This window comes from Sitophilus oryzae, unplaced genomic scaffold, assembly GCF_002938485.1.
Source record: "Sitophilus oryzae breed Bouriz unplaced genomic scaffold, Soryzae_2.0 scaffold_577_pilon_pilon, whole genome shotgun sequence".
NCBI lineage: Eukaryota > Metazoa > Arthropoda > Insecta > Coleoptera > Curculionidae > Sitophilus > Sitophilus oryzae.
The window spans coordinates 769857-797228 of record NW_022147170.1 but is presented as its reverse complement, the minus strand read 5'-3'; the positions used below and the strand labels follow the sequence as shown (position 1 = coordinate 797228).

The 27372-nt window shown below is 33.9% G+C and overlaps 3 protein-coding genes and 1 long non-coding RNA gene across 6 annotated transcripts; 2 read left to right on the top strand and 2 right to left on the bottom strand.

Moving 5' to 3' along the window:
* Positions 1-7419: 7419 nt before the first annotated feature.
* On the bottom strand, positions 7420-15723 carry LOC115887544 (60S ribosomal protein L32). Its single transcript, XM_030907007.1, has 4 exons — positions 15610-15723; positions 15387-15486; positions 15117-15269; positions 7420-7617 (listed from the first exon to the last, which is right to left on the bottom strand). Exons 2-4 carry the CDS (start codon positions 15477-15479, stop codon positions 7459-7461), a joined length of 405 nt encoding a protein of 134 aa, XP_030762867.1. The 5' UTR covers positions 15480-15486; positions 15610-15723; the 3' UTR covers positions 7420-7458.
* On the top strand, positions 11670-14586 carry LOC115887545. The gene is made up of 3 exons (XR_004051106.1): positions 11670-12436; positions 12550-12634; positions 13714-14586. It is a non-coding gene; the product is annotated as an uncharacterized LOC115887545 (long non-coding RNA).
* Positions 15724-16442: 719 nt separating the features above from the next.
* LOC115887542 (histone deacetylase 3) lies at positions 16443-24151 on the bottom strand. Of its 2 annotated transcripts, XM_030907004.1 has the most exons (7): positions 24045-24147; positions 23638-23988; positions 23397-23585; positions 23128-23340; positions 22737-22926; positions 18359-18643; positions 16443-16892 (listed from the first exon to the last, which is right to left on the bottom strand). In XM_030907004.1, the coding sequence occupies exons 2-7, from the start codon at positions 23840-23842 to the stop codon at positions 16679-16681; spliced, it is 1296 nt and encodes a 431-aa protein (XP_030762864.1). In that variant the 5' UTR covers positions 23843-23988; positions 24045-24147; the 3' UTR covers positions 16443-16678. The 2 variants fall into 2 exon arrangements, with proteins under 2 accessions (XP_030762864.1, XP_030762863.1); XM_030907003.1 differs by having other exon boundaries at positions 23638-24151.
* LOC115887543 (zinc finger CCHC-type and RNA-binding motif-containing protein 1-like) lies at positions 18998-25729 on the top strand. Of its 2 annotated transcripts, none has more exons than XM_030907005.1 (7): positions 18998-19137; positions 24454-24578; positions 24638-24749; positions 24815-24886; positions 24974-25120; positions 25177-25266; positions 25338-25729. In XM_030907005.1, exons 2-7 carry the CDS (start codon positions 24466-24468, stop codon positions 25470-25472), a joined length of 669 nt encoding a protein of 222 aa, XP_030762865.1. In that variant the 5' UTR covers positions 18998-19137; positions 24454-24465; the 3' UTR covers positions 25473-25729. The 2 variants fall into 2 exon arrangements, with proteins under 2 accessions (XP_030762865.1, XP_030762866.1); XM_030907006.1 differs by lacking the exon at positions 18998-19137 and adding an exon at positions 24283-24397.
* The last annotated feature ends 1643 nt before the right edge of the window (positions 25730-27372 follow it).

Here is a 27372-nt window from a genome sequence, read left to right as displayed (position 1 = left end):
TGCCTTCATGTTTCCCCTGTGCAATGATGACTATGTCATCTGCGTACCCTATGCAGTGTATTCCCGCTAGAGTTAATTCTTCCAGTAGTTCATCCACTACCAAGCTCCACAGTAGGGGGGAGGTCACTCCACCTTGTGGAGTTCCTTGCGTTGTTTTAACAACTACAGTTTTGGTACCTATCTCAGCCTCTGCTGTTCGTGTTGAGAGCATTTCCAAAACCAGCGAATTATCGTACTGTTCGCCCCTCTTGTTTCAAGAGATCGCTTGACCACCTTGTGAGGTATATTGTCAAACGCCCCTGCAATGTCAAAGAAGGCACAAAGTGCTGTTTCTTTGCTATCCAGGCTTGCCTGTATTAGCTCAGTTAACTGGTACAGAGCAGTTTCTGTGGATCTGCCCGCTCTATATGCATGCTGACTATCGTGCAGTGCCTTAACCTGTAGATGATTTACTCTAATATGGTTGTCCACTACTTTCTCCATCGTTTTTAATATGAACGATGTGAGACTAATAGGCCTAAATGATTTGGGGTTAGCCCAGTCAGTTTTGCCTATTTTGGGTATAAACATGACTTTCGCTCTTCTCCAGATGGTTGGTATATATCCCATCGCTAAGCTGCTTCTTGTAATGTTTAATAGATGGAGTGTAGCTATTTCCTGACCCTTCTTTAGAAGGGCAGGAAAAATCCCATCTATTCCTGCTGTTTTATAAGGCTGAAAGGTGTCAATAGCCCATATCAGTTTTTGTTCTGTTATTACTAGCTTGGCCGTCTCCCAGTCTTCCCTGCGAGGATTGTGGGGTTCGGTCGGAGCTACTTGCGTATCAATAGATATGCTACCTGGAAAGTGTATATGAAGTAGGAGGTTAGCTCTCTCTTCATCTCCTTCCGTGCAGCTTCCGTCAGGTTTCTTAAGTGCCATGTTGGGGATGGGTCCACTCTTGGCCATAGCTTTGTGTAGCCTAGCTGCATAAGTAGTTAAAGTGATGTTTTCGCAAAAGTCTGAAGTCAGACCGCTTTGCCCTTCTAATCTCCTTATTATACTCAGTTAATTTCTCGGCGTAGAGATGCCATTCGCCGCTGGGTTTGCTCTGTTGAAGAGTCGTCGGACCTCCGATCTAAGATTGGCCAGCTTTTTGTTCCACCAGGGCTTGTTGTTACTTTTTTGTATGCCCTTACTTGTGGGGCAACTAGATTCATATGCATCCAATATTGCACCACTGACTTCCTTTGCGTACCATTCTAGATACAGGTGGTTCCTAGCCCTACCTGCATCTATTTGGTCCAGGTTGTCTACGAGATTGGTGTGGTATAGTTCCCAATCGGTTTTTCTTGGATTCCTTCGAATTTCAGTTTGGAGTATGATTCCTCCTAATTTGAACTCGATGATTCTGTGATCTGATAGGGAAGGTTCCGTTGAAACCCTCCAATCTTTCACGTAACTAGTTACACTAGCACTCCCGATTGTTAAATTTAATACTTCCGCCCGCGTTTTTGTCACAAACGTGGGGGTGTTCCCTATATTGAGAACTTCAACATTGTATGCTAAGAGGAATTCTAGTAAACACTCACCTCTAGTGTTAGTATTAGTGCTTCCCCATACCTCATTGTGCGTATTGGAGTCACATCCCAATAGCAGAGGTAGTCGCCGTTGGCTGCAGAATCGCACGAGCTCCTCTATTTCCGGAGGCGGTGTCTGCCCATCACCCGGAAAGTATGCAGAGGCAATCACGATATTTTTGCTACACCCTCGATATTAAGTTGAACCATGATTGGAACAAGATCCCGGGTTGTAAATTCTGAAACACATGTGTAGTTAATGTTGTTTCTTATAAGAATACAGGCTCGGGGAAGTTCCTGCCTGTTATCATATATTACACTGGAATTTTTTCCAGACAACCCTTTAATTTGTCCCTGGTACACCCAGGGTTCCTGGGCTAGTACCATTACATATTGGTTTTTCTCAAAGAGTCTTGTGATTGTGGCAGAAGACCCTTTTGCATGGTGCAGGTTTATTTGGGATATCCCATGCATCAGGTTTCTGGGGTAGGTAAGGGTCCCCCTGTTGTAGGGAGGACAGGGTATTTCCCATCCCCCCCTGGCAACAGATGTTCCTCCTCCGTGGAGTGGTCATCAACCTCCTCCGAGGATATACACCCTTTCACGGCTGGAGTTACGCCAACCGTGTCCTTCACAGTCGAGGAGCTTGTCTCCGGCTGAGGTACTTGTGAGTTGGAGGCTGGAGTATTTGTCTCCATTTTCTCCCCCTCTTTAGCTTGTTCTTTTCTTGGACCTGATACCGGTACCGTCCCGAATCTATAATAGAGGTTATATCCTTCTTTCTCTATTGCCTCCTTGGATTTGAGGTCAATTCCTATTGTGAGGACCTGACCATGGCCCTCCTCCTTCGAGTTGAGGACTCGCCAGCTCGATGTACTCACATTCTCGTTCTGAGCTTGGATAAGGTCTAGCAGGTAGGCGGTGTCTTTCCCCTTGCTTCTTGGCAGAAAGACCGTGATGGTTGTCCCTTTAGGGATGTTTTCTCCCCTCATTGCAACCAGTCCCGGCCCCTGCCAATTTTTAAGCTTAGGTGCCGTTTCCACCAACCAATCCGCCGATTTTTCAGATGCACAATCTATGAGGATCATGCCCACCCTAAAGTGTATCCCCGCAAAGCGCAGCTGACCCACACTTTGTGGATCGTTGCGTCGCAATCCGCTCGCTACTACTTCGTCCAGTATCGCCTCTTCTAGAGCCGTTTGCTGCTCGGTAGTCAGTACAACCTCAGGATATTCCTTTGGAAGCACCGCAATTTTCACTTGTCCAGCAATAGCGGCATAGCTAGTGATACGTCCCTGCTTGCCTCTCGGTGTGGGACGGCTTTCCATCCTGGCTTTTTTCTCTCCTTGACGGAGCAAAGGGGAGAGGTTTTCGCTCCCTCTCTTGCCCTTTGGTGGAGATGCGCCAGGTTGTTTCTTGGTTCCTTTTTCAAGGAGAGTTTTGGCTTTTGCTTCCTCCGGAGCAAGTCCTTCGTGGAGCAGCCGGAGGTATCTCCGTACTTGTGCTCCGCTAAGACCTACTCTCAGCGGATCGTCTAACCCGCCTGGTTGACCCAAGCCTGGTAGACGGAACGGTAACTGGTGTCGCTTGTTAGGTCTAGAGGTGGACTCCCGAACCTTACTAGAAGAGGTGATAGCTTGTGTACCACTTGTGGAGGCTGGCCTCGCACAAGTGTCAGCCGCCCCTCCTGTAGTTCCCTTTGGGATTGGTCCCTTGGAACTTTCGTTCATAATGTTCCCAGTGTTACTAGGGGGTTTCCCCACAGCTTCACCGGTGGTGTTTTTATGATAGTTTGATCTCATAGTGTTCCCACGAGTCGCTAGGGATAGTCAGTCCACTTCTACAGAGCCCCGCATGTAGAAGTAAGGGGTAAATACAATGGGGTGCCCCCTGATGCCCCAGGTTGAGACCAGTAATGGCTAGTCCTCTATCTAGCCACGCATCCCTTTGACCTGGCCCCGCCATCGTAGGATTTAGGTTTTGGTGAGGTTGTCTCCTCTTGGTCCAGGCGTTCAGCCAAGACCCCCCACACCCTCTACCCGCGAGACTTGACCACAGACAGTAGAAGGTGCCTGGTTTAAATGTCTTGGTGCAATTCCCTGGCCACTACAGCCAGAGACAAGACAATGAGTGAGATGCTTCTTGGACCGAGCCAAAGTGCTAGAAGAGATTCCGCCAGCACCTGACAAGGAGCTTCCCCACCAACGACAAGGTCTTGCATCTCCTAGGGGAAGCGCCGTACCTATATGTAGTGCGCCATCCTGTAGGTATACATAGGTACAAATTAAAAATATGAATTATTCAAAGATATTTAAACTCTAGTATTTAAAACTGAGTTTAAATATCTTTGGAATTATTTATACCGAGAAAAAAAACGTTCTTAAATATTTACCTACAATGTTTAAACTTAAACAATAAAAATATATACATAATGTACTATCCAATCCAATTGCAACTCCAAGTTTGTCTCAAACTTTTTATTTTTACTTCTATTATTTTTGTAACTTGGATCGGAAATCATATAGAATTTTGTGTATTTTAAATTTTTACAGCCTTAATTAGCTGCTCTGTGTTGGTTTTTTCCAAATTGCAATAAGAAAAAACACAAAATAACGGAAAATTCCTATCAGTTGGATCGCGATCACGCGATCAAACCCGACAAGTTGAATCTGATCGCCACCGCAGAATAGAACACCGCCAGGCCGCTTCGACTCCAAAACTCGATCGCGCCAATGTGAAACGGCTCATATGTATTCTTCAGCAACTTTTGGCCGCGGCCGCGTGGAGATCGTGATCGCGGCCGTGATCGCACCAATGTGCGTGTAGCTTTACGCGACGCTCCAAAGACCCATCTCAACTGTTTTCTAAGCCTACGGCTTACCGTAGTCTGTCCTTGTCACGTTCCCTCTCGTGTGTCGTGTTACGAGTTACGACCTTCAATTTTTATTTCTAGCGCGGGTAAGAAGTTTAATTCACTTCAGTAAGTAAAAAAGTTCGTAATAAATTTCATTTATGTCCTAAAATACGGAGAGAGATAATTTCGGAGAAACAGGATGTAGAAGTTTCATTTTTATATTGCCGTTTTTTCTTAATAATTTTTTATCTACAGTTGATATTTGGATGAGAATTGGTTTCTTTGTGTTCTGACATGAGAAATTTGATTTCGATGTCAATATGACTCCTACTTGTAGGAGGTTTGGTTTGAATTGGTGAAAAAATATACATTTACGTCAATTTTCCGTAAAAAAGGTCTCTTGTCAGCATCATCAACATTTAGTGATTAATTAATGCTTATTTTGATATCATCTTCATTATAGTTGTTTGCGATGTAGGAATTTTTCGGTTTTAACTGGAATTTGAGTTTGGATATAAATCACTATTATCCACACGGAATTGATTTCTGAAGTCATCGAGGTGTAGAATTGTTTCCTCGCACGTCGACTAAAGACAAATTTCTCAAGAATTCTCGATACAAAAACCCCCCTAGTGTGGAGAGATAGTTTATACCTTGTTTATACAAATTAATCAAAATCTTTTGTAAATGGATTTTTTTTTGAAATCCGTATGCAAATGAGAAACCTGCAATAAGTGGATTGTCCTATTGTTGCTGTACAGCAACAAAGAACAAAGAAAATAAACAATGCACCTATATCTTATTAGGAAATTAAAATTACAATTATATGCATATCTTTAAACATTGTTACTAATAATATGCAACAAGTTTTGAACTAACCTTGGTAATTACCTACACTTAATCAACGCGAATGCTAATTCTCAGTGCATTAAACATTTATATGAACGAAGAATTAGTATTTACTAAGAACATATCCTTTTTTTAAGGTGTAGACGCTACATTTTGGTGAGATACAATATACGAGTAGGGTGTCCCGATATTCCGTGGACAGAGTTCATCTGTTACGCCAATAATATTGCTGTAATAACAAAAAAAAGGAACAAAAAAATAAACGACCTCGACCTAATAGACTGTGGATGATACACTAAAAGATCATAGTCAGATGGATGCGTGAGCACAGACTGGAAATAGCTGTGGAACAAACAGGCGATTTCACTGAGCCGCAAGAGAAAAGTTGACCATATAAAGTTTAATTTTAAGGATATAAATCCAGTGAAGCAAGTCAACTATCTAGGATTCCATATAGACCGTGCACTCACGATGACCCTGCACATCAATGAGGTCTTTGAAATCACAACCGAACTGCTAAAGCGCTGTCCGCAATACTGCCAAACGTTCGGGGATCAACACCAGCAAAGAGAAGTGTTTGCATATGCGTGCCAGAATATTATGTATGGAGCACCTGTGTGGAATGAAGCAACCAATATGCACGTAAATAAAAAGACTTGAGGGTGCACAGAGAGTCATGGTCTGCTCGGCGTATCGGACAACTTTAACTGAAGCAGCCTTGGTGATATCGGGTCTGGTGCCCCTACAAAGGACGCCTCTTTCTCAAGGGTGAAGTACAAACCAGGGTAAGAAGAGAGATGAAGAGAAACCGCTCCGTGCAGCAGTGGCAGGCAGAATGGGATGTATCGCAAAAAGGAAGATGGACATATAAGCTCATCCCAAATATAAATATGTGTATTAAAAGAAAGCATGGAGAGGTAAACTTCTATCTTACTCAAATATTGAGTAGTCACGGGAATTTTGAAAGTTACCTGCGTACAATTGGAAAGAGGGAAGTCGCGGCATGCCGATACTGTGCTGAACCCAATGATACTCCAGAACATACAATATGTTTCTTTGTCCAAGATGGGAACAGGAAAGATGTGAGGCACGCATGACGATTGGTGGCAATATCTCCGCAGACACCTTAAAATCGGTAACAGAAAGAAGGGAAAACTTTGAAGCCATCTCAAGACTGGCCCAAAATATACTAGAGGCAAAATACAGCGAAGACTAGGTAATCAAACAAAAAGAACACTCCGGAGTCTACTTGAGGAGATGCGTCCAGCGGGTTCAGGTAGACGTGGCAGGAGCGAGGGGGTGATGTTTAGTAGGTAGTGTCCTCCAATCAGCTTACGGAGAGATTGAGTCCCACACTCCGCTATGATACTCCGTCCGTAAAGGCATTTTACACCTAAAAAAATTCCGTGGCCATAGAACTACTACGTATTTTTGGAATCAAAATAAGTTCATTGGACACAATTTACCTCATACAAAAGTGCTTCATTTGTTCGCTAGAGGGTATCAAACTTTAAAAAAATAAACACATTTTTCAAATATTTTAAGAACCGTTATTCCTATTTGAATGAGAAATTGGTTGTTTTGGTTTCGGTTGTCTTCTGTATGTTTTGCTAAATGCTCTAATATTTGGCTTTCACAAAAGTACGACGTAAAAAATTTAAAAAAAGTACGAGAAGGGTATTCTTTACGCCCTGGGCTACTCGAGAACGGTTCTGAAAGGACCTGTGCGCAATAGCCTCGTGCCTTCATATAGCGCGGAACAGTTCAGAACTTTATGACTCAATTGAATGGAGTGAAGAGTTTCGCGTTCTTGAACAGTTCAGAGCTGCACAACTGTGTGAATGGAGGACAGCAAATCTCCGATGGTAGCAGTACCGGCGGAGAATGCACCAAGCATATAACAGACCTAATAATCAGTGTGGCTTGTTATTTATATCATGTAAGAAATATTACATATGAAATACAACGGTGTCCAGTTGTCTTGGAGATGACGGTCGAGAACATTCCACCTATATTTCATATAAAATGACACCCTTGATTATAGATATGATATGACACCAATCTTCTTATAGCCATCCCTGACTCCATTTTTTTCGATCATATTGTATTTTTATTCGGAATATTTCATGAAATTTGATTAGTAGAAAAAATCAAGTATATTTTTAAGGTTTTTATTTTGAAAGTCATAAACTAAAACTATTCGTTCTCTTGGCTACGTAACCTGGCATGTCCATTTGTAACCCTTATGCTTAATTGTTGCGCTCTTTCTACAATTTCTTTACGTTTCTTTGCGGATACACCGTGGGCAATTTCTGCACAGTATTTTCTGTTTTGCATCATCAAAACCTCTAGTTCCTAGAAAAGAGAAAACAACAATATTAGCAAGTAAATTACAAAATTTTACAATATTTTTAGTATTCATTATAGAAATCAGCATAAAATATTTCAACATAAAATGTTTCAGGCGCAAATTACCTCAAATAACATCATAAAAGGCAAAAATCATTAAAGAACCCCCATATTGAATTTTAAAATAATATATACAGTACGTCTGTCCGTTCTGTAGCTACGGGGTATCCGTGAGAGGGGAAACGATATTTTCTCGATGTTTTTCGTAAAAAAATAGATCAATAAATCCATCAATAAAAATTCGATAAATTTGCAAATAGCCAATAAAATGAGTAGGCGGAGCGATTTGCGGTGACGTACTCGTCAAGTCGACGTATAAAATATATTGCTGTTTATTTAAATGTTTTTTGTCCGCATTCTTTTCATAGACACAGATCCAGCAGATGTACTGTACTGTATGTCCCCGGATTGTTTTCCAAAAGGAAAACTTTTTTATTATGGATATTTTGAGAGAAATTAATTATTAATAAAAATTTTTGCTTGTTCTAAAATGATTAGTCCCATTTACATTTTCCCAAATTTCCATATCGTTTTAGAAAAAAAATTAAAAAAAACATGAAAATATGGTTAATTTTTTTCCTAAAAATCAAAAGGTGTTTCTATGGTAATATAATTCCGATTTCGTTCTTTGATAGATGGTTATTATTAATTTTTATTAACGTCATATTCTTTGCTGTTGTTCAAGTATGAAATTTTCTGATTGTCCACTTTTTTATATTTTCCATTAATTAAAATATTTTAGCAAACAAAAATAAATTAATTATAAATATATAAGCAGTTATTATTATTTACATCAACAAAACTGACCTTCTTAGCACTTAAGCGACATGAAGCGTCATTACTACCGCTTTCCCCTTCCAAAATATTTTAATAGAGTTGCGATGAGTTTTTTACGGCTATTAAGCTTCAGTTCACACTAAAAGAGGTTCTAAAAAGAACAATATTCGATTGCAGACCTTGCAGTAAACATTTTCTTTAGTAACCATTTTTCAGCTTAAAGTATCACAACACTATTTATTTAAATCAAAAACGAGTAATACAAAACTAAAGTGTCAAAACGAATGACAATGTCAGGAAACAAATAAATAAATGAGGCAACTTGACATTTTTACAGCAGAGCTACCACCTGAATCCCCAGCACGAAATTTAAGTCCCAGTTAGTCAGCCCGGCGCCGAATATCTCCATGGTTGGCAAAAATGAATTTAAAAATCGCGCCCTCGATTAAGTAACTAAAAAAGTTTAATTGCAATGAAATATATTATGCTTCTTTAACATTTTAAAACAGCATAAATATAACGTTAATAATAAAAATCTATCAAAGAATGAAAACGAAATTATATTACCATAGAAACGCGTTTTGATTTTTTAGGACTTTTAGGAATAAATTCAACTATATTTTCATATATTTTTTAAATTTCTCTAAAACGGCATAGAAATTTGGAAAAGTATAAAAGGGATTAACCATTTTAGAACAAACAAAATTTTTTATGAAAAATGCAGTTTTTTCAAAATATCAATAATAAAAGTTTTTATCCTCTTGTAAAGACAATCCAGGTATATACTGTATGTTACAGCTAATATAGATACTTGACTAATTTTAAAACTAATCAGCAGTTTTGCAAACTAACTACAGGACGTCTATCCATTCTGTAGCTACGGGGCATCCGTAAGGGGGGAAACGATCGATTTTTCTCGTGAAAAATTAGACGACGCATGCCATCAATAAAAATTCGACAAATTTGCAAGTAGCCAATAAAACGAGTGGGCGGAGTGTTTTCTGCCGCTTCTATTTAGGTAGGGATTTACAAAATATATTGCTGTTTATTTAAATGTTTTTTGTCCGCATTCCTTTCATAGACACAGATCCAGTAGACGTGAAGTACGTCTACCCAACTACGCCTAACCAAACCAAAGACCAAAAACATTTAAATAAACAGCAATATATTTTATAAATCGCTACCTAAATAGAAGCGGGAGAGGGACTAGAGGGGAGTGGACTTGACGAGTATGTCACCGCAGAACACTCCGCCCACTCATTTCATTGGCTACTTGCAAATTTGTCGAATTTGTATTGATGGGACGCGTCGTCTAATTTTTTACGAGAAACATCGAGATAATACCGTTTCCCCCCTTACGGATACCCCGTAGCTACAGAACGGATAGAGGTACTATAAAATTGTTGATATTTTGAAGAAATCCGCCCAATTCTTCCAAAATAGCAGGTAACCAGCAGCTAGTTTACAATCTAACTTAGTGTCCAACTATTTGCAACATCTGTTTCTATTGTTAATATAGTTTATGGGTGGTTATACCCGGTGCGTCTCAAAAGTGACTTATCCCTATAACTTTTTTTATTTTTTCACATAAAAAAAACGATTTTTGGTACCTTAGTATATGACATAAATTAGGATTGACTGATGTATTCAGATGTTTTTGGTCCTTACTGCTTCACCGGAAATTACTACAACTTTTGATTTTTAATTAACACCCTCGGGATTTTTTACTTTATTCAATAGAAAATGACACTCTGAACAGAATGATGTATTGTATATCAACTTTTGATATTTTTGGATATGGTTTATTTGAAATTGAACACGCGGTTCATAAGGACAATTTCACTCGAAATACAAAGTGTGTGGTACCAAATTAATCATAAAAAAATGCTTTTTCCAAATAAGACAAAGACAATGAGATGATATACAAAATTGATATATGATTAAAAATACGATTTGGGCGTCTTTAAACCAACCAGGACAAGACACGAAAAACATTAGACAAATCTAATCAATTTTTCCAAGGCTCCTTGATTAAAAATTACTGTTTTTAACACAGCCATGGCACTCTAGATTGACATTTAAAATACGATTTTTTTAAGCAAAAATGTCAAAAGTTTCTTTTTTTCTATTCAGAATGTCTTCTATCAAATAGAGTAAAAAAATACCAAGGGTGCCATTTAAAAATCAAAAATTGTAGTCATTTCCGGTGAAACAGGAAGTGACCAAAAACAACTGAATACGTCAATCAATCCTATTTATGTCATATACTAACATACAAAATCTCGTTTTTTTGTCTGAAAATAATAAAAAAGTTACAGGGGTGAGCCACTTTTGAGAACATACATATTAAGATCAATTTACACAAAAATCACTTTGAAATGCCATATGATGATACATACACAGAACAGATACAAATCAGAAATTTCACTGATGGGATTTTCGTTGTCAAGATTTATTTTTTTATGTTATATGCGCGCAGAGGGATCAAAACCATGCGCAAGGTTTTTGTGAGGTTGCCAAGGTGACCCATAATTCTCAGTACTTGAAAAATGTATTTTTATATTATAATCCTACGGCTACATTTCTTCACTCATTTAGCATTTCTTTCACGAAATAAGTAACGCAAGTATACAAGAATTACCGAATATCCATAATTATGAGGAATTTGATATATTTGGAAAATTAAAGTATGCCTAAAAATTAACATTATTATTACGAAAAACGCGGCATGGCAACGTCCCTTGAGTGAAACATTTTGCGACGTAGTACGTAATGTAACAAAAATGTACCTCATTTTCTGTACAAAAAAGTTAAAAAATATCATTGAAATATTTAAACCAAAATAATTGAAATTGATTTTAGAATAAATAAAACCAACGGACATCGTCAATTTTGCACTCTATTTTGCTTTACTGCTAAATATAAAAAAATTATTACTGCAATGGTAATTAAAGATTCAGGAATTTCTTTGTTAAAATCTGACAACTGACAACGTTGCTCAACATTTCTAACCTAAAAATATGAATGCATATTGTCATATGAACGGGCGGAAAAGTAAATTAAAATAATTTTAATTTACTTTGTGGTGTGTTTGTGATATTTTGTGACTATATTTGTTTGACAATTTTGTTTATAATGGGCGTTGGTTACTGTTGTGTTCCCGGCTGTTTAAGCAATACGGAGGCTGACATGGGTCTTAGCTTCTTTTAATTCCCATTGGATCCAAAAAGGTACATTATTATTTTTTATCTACACAATAAGGAATGTTTCCTCTAGAATTTTAGACAATCTAGTTAGATTTTTTAGAAATTCTAATGTTTTTGACAGACTCATGTATGTATTACAATCATCTATTAAATAACGAAAAATATTTTAATAAATTCTAGATGTTCTGAGTGGGTTAAGAACTGAAACAGGCAGGATTTTAGAGCAAAATCACTTGTAGATTTGCATAGAGGGTATAGAGTTCGTGGAAAACACTTTCAACCTACCATGTTTGCAGGAATGTCTCAAAGACGTCTAAAGAAATTTGCTGTTCCAACTTTATTTATGTCAGGTAGGTTCATAAGCATTATTATTAATTCTACTTGTTATTTTTTTCAAATCATCAGTTGCTTGTTTATCTGCACAATCGATTCACTTGCATAAACGAACATTTAAATAAACAAAAATTGTTTATAGATAGGCACTTAGAAAATCCAGTTTCAGTCTGTTCGTGGTGGTTCTGTGTAATATTTTCAATATTTTTATGACAAATACTATATTCCTGAAAAACAAAAACTTTTGACAATAACATTTAGCTTTCAATTTTGCCTTTTGCCTGAAGTTGAGTAAAATACTATTTTTTTAACCTTTTAAACACAATGCAATAGGGTATAAAATTCTAGTTTTCAATAAATATTTTAATTTATGTTTTCAGCTGTTTCAGAATCTACTTCACCAGATGTAATTGCTATTCCATCAACATCCAAGGAAGTTACATCTGAAGGTGAGTAAAATACTATTACCTTTTAAACACAATGCTGAATATAAATCTGAACTGCCATACCAATATCGGGTATAGAATTCCAGTTTTTAATAAATATTTTTTTATGTTTTCAGCTGTTTCAGAATCTACTTCACCAGATGTAATCGCTATTCCATCAACATCCAAGGAAGTTACATCTGAAGTTGAGTAAAATACTTTGTAAGCACAAGGCTAAATACAGGGTGGCGCACCTCATTCGCCTCGGTTGATTATACGAAAACGTAAAGATATAGAAACAAAATATTTTATGGGTATATGTGGAAAGGCAATGTACTTAATTTAAAATTATTTTGAAATGTATAGGGTGTGTCAGAACTAAGATCCATACCAAAGTTATATTTTTTTCTTATGGAACACACGGTATTTTGATTCTTGAACATAAAATAAGGTATTTATTATAAGGGTTTAATATGTTTAAAAGCTTTGGTTTTTGAGATATTTAAAGACATTTAAATATGCATGTTATAATAACAAAGTTTGTCAACACCCTGCACATTCATTTTTAAGAGTTAATTCTTGTGCTGACTTTGAAGCCAGAGAAACAAACTTTACTAAAAAAATGTATTGCATCTTTAAATGTATACAGGGGTATCAAAAATTGCTGGTCTATTTTAAATATTTACTTTACATAAAAACTTCGTTATTTCAAATACAACACTATGTATTTATTAAAATAAGTCGAAGCAGATTTAAATGCTCTTTCAAACTATATTAGGCTTTCCTATACCTATCTGGCCCAGATTTTGAATAAAGAGCGACTTTTCAATAAAATGGCAATCATCATGACAATTTGCTAGTGACAGTTATAGTAGCTCTTTTCAAAATCGACATTAGTTTATGGACTTTATTTAAATTTATAACAGTTTATTTTTATTTAATTTACCTACAATAGTTACAAGTATTTATTATTTTATCAAGAAAAATAAAGTAGTAGTTCTTTGATTTACTGGTAGATATATTGGATTTTCTATAAAAGAGCCAATTAAGGCAAATTCATTTTCTTCACTTCCAACAACAGGTTTCTGCCTAGTAGGTTTCTACATCTTTCCGTTGTCGTACAATCAACTGAGGCGAATGAGGTGCGCCACCCTGTATAAATCTGTACTTCCATACTAATATAGGGTATAGAATTCCAGTTTTCAATAAATATTTTTTTTGGTAGTTTGTTTTTATTATATTTAGAGAAGATCAATATTTCAAATAGATAAATAATATTTTTTTATTTCTTTTTTGTATAGATTTTTAACAACAGACACCTACATCGCTTAGTGCAGACAGTCCAAGAAAACATGGGTTAAGGTTACAAATTAGAAGTTGGAAAAGAAAGTTGGAATTTCATCTGGAATATTCATTCATATTTTTTATAAATAATATTTATTTAAAACGGTAAAATAAAAGCAAAATGTGTTATTAAAACTAAATTTTTATCAATTTTACTTTATATAGATATGTTTCTAAATACGATAAATTCCTAAATAGAAATTTTCTTTACAATTTAGATATTTTTAATTAGCAAGTAAGTTTAGTTAGATCATAGATATTTATCTTTTCTTTTTTTTTAATTTTTCATTTGTATTAATACATTTTAGGATCATTTACATTTAAGTAATTGTATTAGATTTTGTACCTAATATCACATTGCTAGGATTATATGTATAATTTTTGCATATTTATAATAACAAATAAAATGTTATTTTATATCAGTCAAATTGTTTTTATTATGTTCTGTCTACATTTTCAAATGAAGGTTTGTATTGAAAAAATTTAAAATTGCTGAATCATAAAATCATGACAACGTCAAGCTTATAGTGGGACCCTGAAATTTACATAAACATAGTCCCAAACTGCAGTTAAAAGTCGCTTATTCCTATAAAAAATTCACTACAAATTAGGTTACTGCAGCAAAATCCTTATTACTTATTGCAAATCCTGCATTTTTTCATAGGCCCCTTTACACAAGTATAATATTAATACCTTACTACTGACATCTTATCCATTTCAATTTCCTTACCTAATTTTAATAAAATAGCATATTATCTAATAAATCAAGTTAGGATGCAAATATCTTGGTGTAGCAAAACCCGCAATATGCATCATACTGCAACAAAACCTGCAATATGTATCATACTGCCACAAAACCCGCCTTGTCCGAATTGTTTTTGTGATTTTTCTCTTTAAAAATTAAATATTAATTTTTATTTCTAGAAAAACGAGATACAAAACAATGACTCAACTCAATGAACACGTTTTTTTTGTAAAATAACGCTTTAAACATTTGAATCAATTTACATGATTTTTCATATTATTTTTACACATTATTTATTTTGTCACTACTAAATATTACTTATTTCAAATAAATACTGTTAAAAAAACGAAATACGCTCCTGTTACGATTCACAAGTATCTGAGTTTAACCCTGGCTCGTTTAAAGCCGTCAACTAACGATCAGCTGAGCGGCGCGCAGAGGGATGAAATCTGTACGCGACGAACGGAATTCTTACAACACACATGAAAGGCACCGACGTTCAGTGAAATTTCTGATTTGTATCTGTTCTGTGATACATATTCAAATATTTGTAATTTTCTCAACTGTTTGAACATATTGGGTATTTGGCAACATAAATATGTATAAAGTACTCACTTTAAGATTATGTACCAAAACCTTTCTGAATCCAGTAGGTAGCATATGACGTGTTTTTGCTGCAGAACCATAACCAATATTTGGCATCAAATATTGACCCTTGAAACGCCTCCTGACTCTGTTGTCAATACCCTTGGGTTTACGCCAGTTCCTCTATGATTAAAGGAAAATAAATATGTAATGGTTATGTCCGAAATTAGCTTATTTTTTAAGAAAAATTAATTTTCATAATATCACTTAGAATAAGCAGATATTTTGATAGTAACTTACCTTTAGTTTATGATATCGGTCGGACTGATGTCTAATGAACTTTTTAGTCCTTTTCTTTACGATTTCGGGCCTATAAACTGGTCTGATCGCCATACTTAACCTACAAGAAAAACATTACTTAAATATGTATGAAATAAACAGCATTTTTCAAAACTGGCTAGCATAAAAATGTATTCCAGTAAAGGGTTTTATTTGAGCATTAGAAACTTAGAAAATAACTTACGGATGGTTTAAATATTAAACGATTAAAAAAATTGTGTTTAATATTTACAAAAACACCATAGAAAAAGAAACGTCAAACGTCAGTCGTATGTCAAATTAATTGTCATATTTGACAATTACCTATCGTTTTTATTTACCACGGTATAAAAAGAGATAAGAATAAACTACGACAAGAATCTATGGTACCCACCTATACCCACAGATTCGAGACATATTTAGAAATGAGAATGTAATAAACATATATGACATTTATTATATATGATCTAAGGATGTAAGGTATTCTTTATTTTTAAATTAAATTTCAATTTTATGTTTCAACTTTAATATAAAACATTATCTTCGAATCTATAGCCATAGTCCTGGAATATTTTAAATATTAATTAAATTACCGAACTGTTAAAAAAAATGGTGTCAGACGGCTGGGGAATGACAAACAATGACAATTTTGGCGAGGTCAATCTCTATTACTAAAAGTCGACATAAAAATTAACACTGATTATAGAAAGATTAAAAAAGCATAAATTGTTTCAGGCACAGATCTATTTCCAAAAAAAATTGTTTTTCTCGAATTTTAAACCACCATTCAAAAATCATTTTTCATCATTATTAAAATAAAGAACAGCCTGATCAGCCGATTACATCGATTGTCATTCTCCAGACGTTTTCGACGCCGTTTTTTCGATGGTATTTATATTGAAATTGTTTAAACTTTATCCTTTATTATCAATTATTATATCTTCTTTTACTATTTATTACAGTTCGCCGTAATTAAAAAAGTTGCAATTGGTAAAAAAATAAATATTGTACAAAGATTCGCTTTAAAACTTCAACAAACTAAACATTATTTTTTATTATAATAAAAAATTACAGCTTTCTAGTAAATAAAATAGCAAATATGTTCTATATTTATAGGAAAAATAAAAATTACACCTAAATATATTTATAATTTAATCTTAAAATTAAAATTGTCTAGACAATTATTGGAAAAACTGAAAAATTCAATTTAATAATAAATAATTCAATCTTCAAAGTTATTCTGTCTTCATTTTTTCCAATAATTTCCAATTTCTTCAACTCTTAACATCATCCTTATCGTTATCCCTATCTCCATCGTAAAATTCGTTTTTAGCTTCCACCATTTTATCATCCAAATCTTGACTAATACGCACATCCGGATCTTCTTCCTCTTTTACTCGTGAACTTTCTGGAATGGCTGGACCGGGGACATTATGCATTTGGACACTCGGCGAGTGCTGGACCATTTTCAAATTGTCATAAACAAATCTAAAATAATTTCGTTAAATATGAGGGGTGTTTTTCAAAAGTGGCTTACAATCTATAACTTGGTTTCAGATAAAAAAAAAACTTGATTTGGTTTACCAATCTGGTCATCGTAAAAACGTGTTCTGGATTTTCCTGGATTTCTTGGAAACAAGCAAGATAACGATGTAGACAGTTTAATGGTAAATCAAATGTATTAAAAAAAGATAAAAGTTGGGTTGATACATTTCTCCACTTGTGCGGTTTGAAAAGTGTTGCATCTAGGGTTGGAACTTTATCTTTTACAATTAGTTACTCAATTTACTACAGCTGTAACAGATTATATTTAGCTTAGATATATTATCTTCATTTCAGTAGTATACATGAATGTTTTTAAAATAGTTTTTTTTTCTAAAGACGTAAAAACTGGCAACACTATATGCTGCTTTTTATTTTGACCTCTGTCAGCCGGTCATTTATATTTATCTTTATCGCATGCAATAAAATACAGACCACGCAGATGAAGCGCCCAGGATGGTATATGAATATGACATAAATCAGGATGGATTGACGTTTTCAATTTGTTTCGATCACTTCCTGTTTTACCGGAAATGAGTACAACTTTTAATTTTTAAATGGTACCATCAGCATATTTTTGCTTTGACAGAAAATGACATTCTGAATAGAACAACATATCATATGTCAACTTGTGACATGTTTGCTTAAAATATAATTGTATTTTAAATTACAATCTAGAGTGTCATGGCTGTGATAAAACCACTAATTTTTAATCAAGAAACATTGGAAAAATAGATTTGATCGTCTAATGTTTCTCTACGCTGTTCCTGGCCGGTTAAAAGATGCCCAAATCGTATTTTTAATAATAACTCAATTTTGTTAAATGGAACAAGAGTGGCTCGTTAGCATATTTGGAAAAAGCATTGTTATGAATAGTTTGGTACCACATAATGGCTATTTCAAGTCAAATTTTCGTTATGAATACAGCCATGACACTCTAGATTGATATTTAAAACATTAACTTCTTTAAGCATAAATGTCAAAAGTTGACATATGAGATGTCATTCTATTCAGAATGTCGTTTTTATCGAACAAAGGAAAAAAAATATCTGGGATACCATTTGAAAATCAAAAGCTGCAGTCATTTCCGAGTGATCTATGTCATATAAAAGATTTATGTCGTATACAAACATACCAACTCTTGTTTTATTATTTGAAAAAATAAAAATGTTATAGGAGCGTCACTTTCAAAAAACAGTCGGTAATATCGAGACTCACAATGCTAGAGAACTTAGGGTTTCCATGCAAGTTTTTTGGAAATTCTGGACTTTCCGGAAGCTCTGAAATCCAGACAAAATCTGGACTTCGCCGAAAAATAAATTATTGATTTATTTATGTACAGTTTGTCTAATGAAAGAGTAACGATAGAATAATCCAGACCTATGGAAACACTAAGGAAACTCAAATCTTACTTTGTAATGGCTTCCAAATATTGTTTATTGTTAAAATTATCCCTAGTCTTCGTTAATTCTGGATGTAAATTAAAATCTGGAGCAAACAGTTCGAAATATTCCGTATACGGTAGTTCGTTTGATATTTGCTCATCCACCAATAGAGATGTCTCGTATGTCCAACAACGAGCGACGTTTCTTAACGTATAACCACCTCCACCTACTACTAAAGTAGGTACGTTCAGACTTTTGACAAATTTCACGCATTCTCCGTGACCTTTTATGCTCAGCGAAAAACAGCCTAATCTATAGAAATAAAATTTGATTGTCAGTATTAAAATATTACCAAAGACATCTAAATAAAGGGAGAAAAAAACTATATTTGATATCAATTAAACTTTTAGTTACGTAATCGAGGGCGCGATTGTTGAATTCATTGTTGCCAACCGTGGACATATTAAGCACCGCGCTGACTAACTGGAATTTAAATTTCGCCCTGGGGACTCAGGTGGTAGCTCTGCTGTAAAAAATGTCACTTTGTCGCATTTATTTATTTATTTCCTGACACTGTCATTTGTTTTGGCACTTTAGTTTGGTATTACGAGTTTTTTGGTTTAAATAAATCGTGTTGTGATACTTTAAGCTTGAAAATAATTACTAGCAGCAGACCTTGCAGTCAAACATTGTTCTTTTTAGAACCACTTTTAGTGCGAATTGTACAAGATAGTGTAACTTTATTAAAATATTTTGAACGGGAAAGCGGTAGTAATGGCTCTTTATGCCCCTTAAGTGCTGATAAGGTGAGTTTTGTAGATGTAAATAATACCTGTTTATTTTGTTTCTTAAAATATTTTGATTAAAAGAAAAAATGTAAAAATCGACCGGTCAAACTAATCAGTTTATTTGGTATGAACTGTATTTACATTTTACCGCGATCAAACATCGTTTTGAATAAAAATCGATGATGACAAATTTCTGCGGATTACGTTAGATCTACGGCTTGAGTTTGAAAACGTATTTTTTATTTATATTTATATTATGTAGTTTTTTTGGGTATCTATAGAAATGGCGTACTAAATACATACAGTATTAGCCATAAGTGGATGAACTTTGTTAAAATAATGGGTTTTTCCTAATATGTTTAAAATTAAAATTTGAGCTATATTTACTTGAAGTCTAGTGTCAGTGCTATAAAAATAAATAGCATTGTTTTTTTAAAATGTGCTTTAATAAGGTAGCAAAAAATTTAAATTGAAAAAACTATTGGACAAAAGTAAATGAACAAAATATATATTTAATAAAAAAAAAATCTTATGTTAACAAAAACTGAAAAATTAACTTATAATTTACTAGTACTTAGTGTAATAACCCTTATTCTTAATTACTTTCAGACATCGCTTAGGCATGGATCCCAGAAGATTTTCAATTATAGAAAAATCGATATTTTTCCAAGACTCTTCCAAAGCTGCAAATAATTCTTGCTTATTTTTGTAGAATTTGGTCCTAATGTGTTGATCCAAAATTTCCCATAAATTTTCTATTGGATTCAGGTCTGGGGATTGCAATGGCCATTTGAGAACAGTCACCATTTCATCTTCCAAAAACCTTTTAACCAATTGTGAGGCATGTTTAGGGTCGTTATCATGTTGGAAGTAGTGTACAACTGGCATTTTTTCCTCCAAATAAGGCACTAAAAGGTTTTGTAAAATGTCGCTGTAGCCAAACCGATCCATTATGCCCTCAATTTTATGGAGAGGCCCCATCCCATACCCAGAAAAACACCCCCATACCATGATTGAGTCCCCACCATGTTTTACAGTGCGTGTACTTTGGTAGCAATCGTGTGTTGGGAGGTCTTCTTACATGTTGAATTCCATCTGATGACACCAAATTAAACTTTGATTCATCACTAAAACAAACTTTTTTCCATTGTGCCACAGTCCAGTTTTGATATTCCTTGGCAAATGCTAATCGGGCCTTCAAATTTTTTTTGATAGCAGTGGTTTCTTGGCGGGTCTTCGGGAAAACAACTTCTGGTCAACTAATTTACGTCGGATCGTCCTTGTACTCACTGGTGGATAGCCCATTTCTTCAAGTTTTGCTTTTATCTTCGTTGACGGCAAAAATGGATCTTGTGAAGAAATTCGTTTTATAGCTTTTATCATATTGGGACCAACTTTTTTAGGTCGTCCTGGTTTTCTTTTTATAGAGACATCTCCTCTCGCATTATATCTCTTTAAAATATAATGTACCGCTGATTTTCCAAGGCGTAATTGCTTAGCGATTTCCGATTGCTTCAAACCATTCTTAAAAGCATTCACTACTCGCAACTTAAGATCTGCAGACAAGTTAATTCCACGTGGCATGATATATTACAAGAGCTCAAATGTTTTTAAATCGCAATTGTTCATAAAAGCAGAACAAATGAAACTAACGATTTTTAAAAATATTTGGTTCATCTATTTTTGTCCAAGACAAAAAAGCAATATTTGCCAATTCTTATCTATAAATGATAAGACTAACAGAAGAATTTATATTTGTTTGTAGTATTTTGGTGAGAATGTATTAAACTTTTAACATACAAAGGTACATAAAATAATTTTGATATTTAACACCTCAAATCTGATTTTCTTCGCAATTATTGGTATTGGTTCATCCACTTTTGGCCAATACTGTATGTAGTTTAAATAATTTAGTTAAAATACATAGATTATACCTTTAAAATTATTTTTAGTTTTCTAATTTAATTAAATTAAATTAAAACTTATTAGGGAAGTAACTTTGACAACGCTGCTTCAGGAAGTTTAACAGTGTTGCTGCGCCGTGTTTGAGAACTTTCGTATTTTTCAAGTCATTGTTACTGTTTTTCTTTGTAAAAGAACTGTTAAACTGTTAACTTCCAAGTTTTAAATAGTTTATTACAAAAAAAACATTATTTAAAATAAAATTATACCTATATGATTTTTGTGAACTTTACAATTTGAATTCTCATTACTCATAACAGAGAAATAATTATTATATTACATTCCATTATAATATAAGTCAAAATTTAAATTAAAATTACTTTTTACATTGTTGACAGAAAACAAAACAGTACGCCACTAGTAGACCAAAAAGACAGAAATGCACTGGAAACTCAACAGCATTGCCTTATTTATGTATCCATCTCTTTTTAACTCAATAAAAGTGTTAAAGTATGTATGATTGTAAACAAATCGAGCTTTATGAATGGAGTCTTTTGCCTCCCCTTTATTTAGATGTTTTTGAATATTACAGAAAAATATCAATGACTAAAAAATACAAGGACGCACAACGCGCATATACAGGCTAGTGTAAAATCTGTGATGTTACATTATAGGACAACATTGTTTTGTTAAACAAAAGATGTGACACCAGAGACAATTTTTGAGATTCTTAACAGTTTGTTGTGTGTCATAAACTTTGCATAAAGTTTATTACAATGGTGATTTGTTAACTTTCAACTTTCAAGTGTAAAAGCCATAGGGAGAAGAGTCAGGAGTTACGTTTCACTTACAGTTTTAAATATATAGTTTCAACATTCCTTTTTAGACTTTTTTTTTATTGAATTTGATATTTATTTTTCTAATATTGTAATATTTTACATCTAATATTGTAATGTGTGCTTCATATTGGGCATAATAGTTTTGTACCTTTTGTGGACGTTCTAATACTTTCTTCTTTAAATAATTGGTATAACATTACCAGTGGCGCAACTAGAGGGGGACTAGGGGGTGCTTAGCCCCCCGTCTTCGTTATTAGCCCCCTCTGACGACGGATGCGGGTCATTTAAAATTGGATTTAAGCTCAAATTAACATCTTATATGTGACCTAAGCCCCCCTAAACGTCTGTGTCTAGTAATGTGTCTAGTGTCTAGTATCTAACCACCACCTAAAGAAGTTTCATCCACCATAAGCGTAGGCAAAACTTTTATCAAAAATATAACTAAATAAGTATAAGAACTCGTAACAGTAAGTACTAAATTAAATTTTGGAAACTTCTCAATTTAGTTGACACTTGGTCCCATTTATTAAATTAATTTTGTGAGTTAAAAACCTGAATAATCTATTTTATAGGAAAAAAGGGTGACACGTAAAAAATATTACTAAAAACCATCAAATAATAATTTAAAAAAATTGGGAAACAATTGAAGAGTGGAAATACCAAAGGGGGTAAGTGCCAAATGTTTCAATATTAAGCACTTATGACCTAAGTCATATATATAATTCTTTATATATTTTTTTTTAATTTAAACCAGGTCTCTTTGAGAAGAATGGACGCCTTCTTTCAACTAAGTCATATAGCCTTGGCGTCAGTTGGCAACAATCTGGTTTCTGTTCCTTGTATTCTTTAGTCATTAAAAAAAATATTAGTTCTAACCTGTCATTAGATAAAGAATCAGCTCCACATTGTAATACTATAACAGTAGGTTGGAAAAATTCCATAACATTAGAAATAACAGGTTTGAAGACTTGCCAGTAACTAGCATCATCAATTCCCTCTTTTAGAGGAACATTGACTGAATAATAACGACCACTTTCAGCTCCAATTTCATACATGTCTCCCGTTCCTAAACAAATATTGTAACTTATAATAATTATAACTTAATAAATAAGGTAATTATCGGAAAAACTAGAAATGATCCCTTTTTCACAAGAATCTGAACTTTTTTTGGTGGTCTCTTACCTTCTTTCAGAAAAAAAAGGAAATTTACTCTAACATTGATTTTTCTTAATTTAAGCCATATAAAGTAAACCAAAGCAAACTATACCTGGAAAGAAGTAGCTCCCATATTTGTGAAAACTAACTGTCATAACACGATCAGTTAAATAAAATGCCTCTTGAACACCATCGCCATGATGCACGTCAATATCAATATAAAGAACTCTAGGATGATATTTAAGTAATTCTAAAATCGCTATAACTATATCATTCACATAACAAAAACCTGAAGCCTCAAACTTTTTTGCATGATGAAGTCCACCTAAAATATGAAAAATATTGCATATTTCAAGGGGATACATATTTAACTTATCTCACCTGACCAATTTATAGCAATATCACAGTCATTATTGTTTAATTTCATGGCCCCTTCTAATGAAGCTCCAGTATACATTGAACAGAAGTCAAATAAGCCATAGAATACAGGACAATCATCACCCACATTGTAATGGCTTAAATGTTTTGTAAAGGAAGATATATTTTGTGGAGTAACTTTCTGTAAAAAATCTAAAAAAACAATACTTGTGTGTAAAATTAAATATTTATTTAAATTACATACCAATGTATTCATCTGAATGAAATCTGCACATGTCGTGAGCACTAGCTACATAAGGTCTATAAATCTGCATATGTTTGTGCAAACCATAATTTAAGATTAAACTATGAATAACAGACAGTCGATGGGGCTTCATGGGATGATTTGTACCGTAATGGAAGTTTCCCACATCGGGGTTAAAAAAATATGAGACTCGATGTTTCGACATGATACAAACCAACGTTAAAGTGATAAATCTGATAAGTTATACTCGAATATTTGCCTGCATATCCACACAAACACAAGAAAACAAACAACAACCAAAAGACGCTGCGACAATTTGTATTGATCGTCCATGCTAAACAGACATTTTAACTACAACCAAACTAAATACATTGACTCAAAACTTTTAGCTAAACCAAATAACACACCAAAAGCACTAAATTTAATCTCTGGTATTTAATTATTTATGAAAACGTTTAAAACAGTTCCTCCTGGTTTCCCTGCTGGTTTGATATTCTCCACAGATCACAGATTATTGATTGTTGATTTTTGGCCATTTGACAGTTATTTTGAAAACCACAGATTAGATGTGGGAACAATTACTTTGCATATATAATTAATATAATATGATTTAGGACAATAGGACAATATGTTGTTCGACATTCGAGTCCCAGCTCAAGTCCCAGCTCCCAGCTGGTCCCAGTCCCAGTCCTAGAGTCCTAGAGTTATAACCTCAAAACCTTAGGCTTAGGCATTTAAAATTTAAAAACAGCAAACAGCTGTAAACAGTTTTTAAAAGGCTTTGTAAAAGGCAAATTAAAAGGTGTCTTTTTATAGGTATCAAAAATAATGAGTGGTGGTTTAGTGCCTAGTAAGAGTACTGTTTATATTTCCAATTTGCCTTTTGATTTAAAGAACAATGATTTACATAAAATTTTCGAAAAGTATGGCAAAATAGTAAAGTAAGTTACTGTAAACTTGTCTTCATAGTTTTAAAATAAAAACCATATATATATTGTAGGGTAACAGTCTTAAAAGACAAGCAAAATAGGAGGAGTAAAGGAGTAGCGTTTGTATTATTTCTAAGTCCTGACGATGCCATGGTGTGTGTTCAAGAGGTAAACTCGAAGGAGGTAATGTGTTTGGAAATATATGTATATACCAGTTGCTTTTTACTGATGGTATTTTTTTATTTAAGATGTTTGGAAGGACATTAAAGGCTAGCATCGCAAAAGACAATGGAAGAACCAGAGAATTTATTAGAAGAAAAGTAAAGAAATTATTATTTTTACACTGAGCTTATCCAGCATGAGAAGAATATGGTACCAAACATATAATGTTTTTAAACCTGTTTTAGGAATATCCAGATAAAACAAAATGCTTTGAATGTGGCGAGGCAGGACATTTAAGTTATAGTTGTTCGAAAAATTTATTGGGTAATCGTGATCCGCCTCCTAAAAAAGTTCGCGTACGTAAGAAGAGAGAAAAATTGGAACTTACACAGGTTAACAGAGAGGTACACTAGTAAATAAGGATTTTAATTTGTTGTTTTCTTTATAGGAAGAAAAAGAATATTTTGATAGTTCTGATGAAGATAATAGAAAGATAGAGCCAGATGAAGAGAGTTTAAGTGCTGCTATTAAACTTGAGGTAAATAATTTGACTTATTTTTTCTTAAAATATTGTATAGATATTTAGCAAAACGATTTATTTTGTGGTAGCAAGAAAAACATGAATTGGAGGAATATAGGCATAAAGTTGCAACAGGTTGCTATAGTGATTCGGAGGAGAATAATTCTACCAGAAAGAAAATCAAGAAAAGTTCATATTTTAGTGATGAAGAAGAAAGTGACTAGAACACCAAAATACCTGTCAGAATATTTAAGAAAAAAGATTAAGAAAATGTATGGTTTTAGGGTTTTAAACCTTTAACACAGAATCAATCCCTTGGCTTACACAGACAGATTCTTTAGTAAGTGTTAGCTTCTTTGAAGTATCTCATTTTTTTTTTGACCTTGAAGTATCATATTGTGATATCTAAACTCACTTGTATAGTGACAAAAATGTACTGAATTTTATTGAAAGAAATTTTTAAATACACTAAGAAAAATTATTTCTTTATACAGGATTATTTACCTCATTTGACACAGACACACAGAGTATTGTAGCCAAATGATTCGATTTGTGAGTGATGGGATCATTGGAGGACTACTAAAGCTACAATTTAAAATTACTTTAAAGGTACAGAGTGTCGCAAAAAGAAAAAATATCAAAGTTTTTTTTTTAATTGGAATACCCTGTATATTATTATATGTTACTTTCTATGATTAAATAAGGGTACATTTGATTTGGTAAGGTTTATCGCACTTTAACCTTACCGTTTTTTAAATATTTACGATTTTGTGAAAGCACAGTAACAATTTTAATAGGTACTTCATTTCTCTAGACGTATTTATAAGTTTTTAAAACCAAATATTCTACTGAAGTTTTTCTATTTACTAATTTTTGTGCTGCAATAATAAAAATAATATTACCTTATACAGAGTGTCATTAATGTCAATAATGCATGTCAATATCATCCAATATTCCATGGGTATATTGATAAATGAGGTCTAAATTGTAAGAAAATGCATTTTTTATGAAAACTTGAAGAGACAGGTAAATACAGGTATAATACAGTTTGATAGACAATTAAATTGTGCATCTGATTTACTGTCCTCCATTCACACAATTGTGCAGCTCTGAACCATTCAAGAACGCAATACTCTCACTCCATTCAATTGAGTCATAAAGTTTAGAACTGTTCCGTGTCATATGGAGGCACCAGTCTATCGCGCACAGATCCTTTCAGAACCGTTCTGAGTAGCACAGGGCGTAAAGCTCTGGAACTTGAAATTCGCGAATGGAGGACAGCAATTCTCGTCAAATATACGAGGTGTTCCATTTAAATTAAACAAGTTATTACATTTTAAAGCTAGTTATTATTTAAAATAAATTTCTAGATACTCTGTATAAGATAGTATTATTTTTATTAATGCAACACAAAGTTTTGTAAATAGAAAAACTTCAGTACTATATTTGGTTTAAAAATCTTAAACACGCCTATGGAAACGAAGCATTAAAATTGTTATTGTATTTTCACAAAATCTTAAATATTTCAAAAACGGTAAGTGTAAAGTGCGGTAAACCTTAAATAAATGTAACTTTATTTTAATTGTAGAAACTAAAAATATAATGTAAAAAAAATAAAACAGATATTTTTTATTTATTTGTTACACTCTGTACCTTTTGAAAATAGTTTTAAATTGTAACTTTAGTAGTCCTCCAACGATCCCATCATTCACAATTTCTAAAAATATAATTGTGTGGCCACACTTCCGTGTCAAATGAGGTGAATAACCCTGTATTATAGCTGTTTTTTTATTGTGATGTTTTATTTTTTACTAAATTTAGTAAATAAAAATTCTAAAAGTACCAAACAATCGAAAAAAAATGGCGTCAAAGACTGCTGTGGAGTGATAATCGATGATAATTTTGGCAAGGTCAAGCCCTAGACGTCATTTACTTAGCCCGTGCTCTTCATTATTTTTTTATAACGGCGTTTACTGCTAGTTGACCTTAAAAAGGTTATAATAACGTATGATCAAATAAAAACGGCGTCAGCGATGGCTATGAAATGAAGATTGCTGTCATTTTATATGTAAAATTATATGGGAAATGTCATCGATCGTCATTTCCAAGCCAACTGGACGCAAT

Coding starts and splice junctions, on each gene's coding strand:
- LOC115887542 (XM_030907003.1), bottom strand. CDS start 23,842: ATGTCGAAACATCGAGTCTCATATTTTTTTAACCCCGATGTGGGAAAC. Junction 23,586..23,637: donor TCATTCAGATGAATACATTG/GTATGTAATTTA, acceptor TTGTTTTTTTAG/ATTTTTTACAGAAAGTTACT. Junction 23,341..23,396: donor TATTGCTATAAATTGGTCAG/GTGAGATAAGTT, acceptor TTCATATTTTAG/GTGGACTTCATCATGCAAAA.
- LOC115887544 (XM_030907007.1), bottom strand. CDS start 15,479: ATGGCGATCAGACCAGTTTATAGGCCCGAAATCGTAAAGAAAAGGACT. Junction 15,270..15,386: donor ACCGATATCATAAACTAAAG/GTAAGTTACTAT, acceptor CTTTAATCATAG/AGGAACTGGCGTAAACCCAA. Junction 7,618..15,116: donor TTTTGGTACATAATCTTAAA/GTGAGTACTTTA, acceptor TCTCTTTTCTAG/GAACTAGAGGTTTTGATGAT.
- LOC115887543 (XM_030907005.1), top strand. CDS start 24,466: ATGAGTGGTGGTTTAGTGCCTAGTAAGAGTACTGTTTATATTTCCAAT. Junction 24,887..24,973: donor GAGAATTTATTAGAAGAAAA/GTAAAGAAATTA, acceptor AACCTGTTTTAG/GAATATCCAGATAAAACAAA. Junction 25,121..25,176: donor AAAAATTGGAACTTACACAG/GTTAACAGAGAG, acceptor TTTTCTTTATAG/GAAGAAAAAGAATATTTTGA.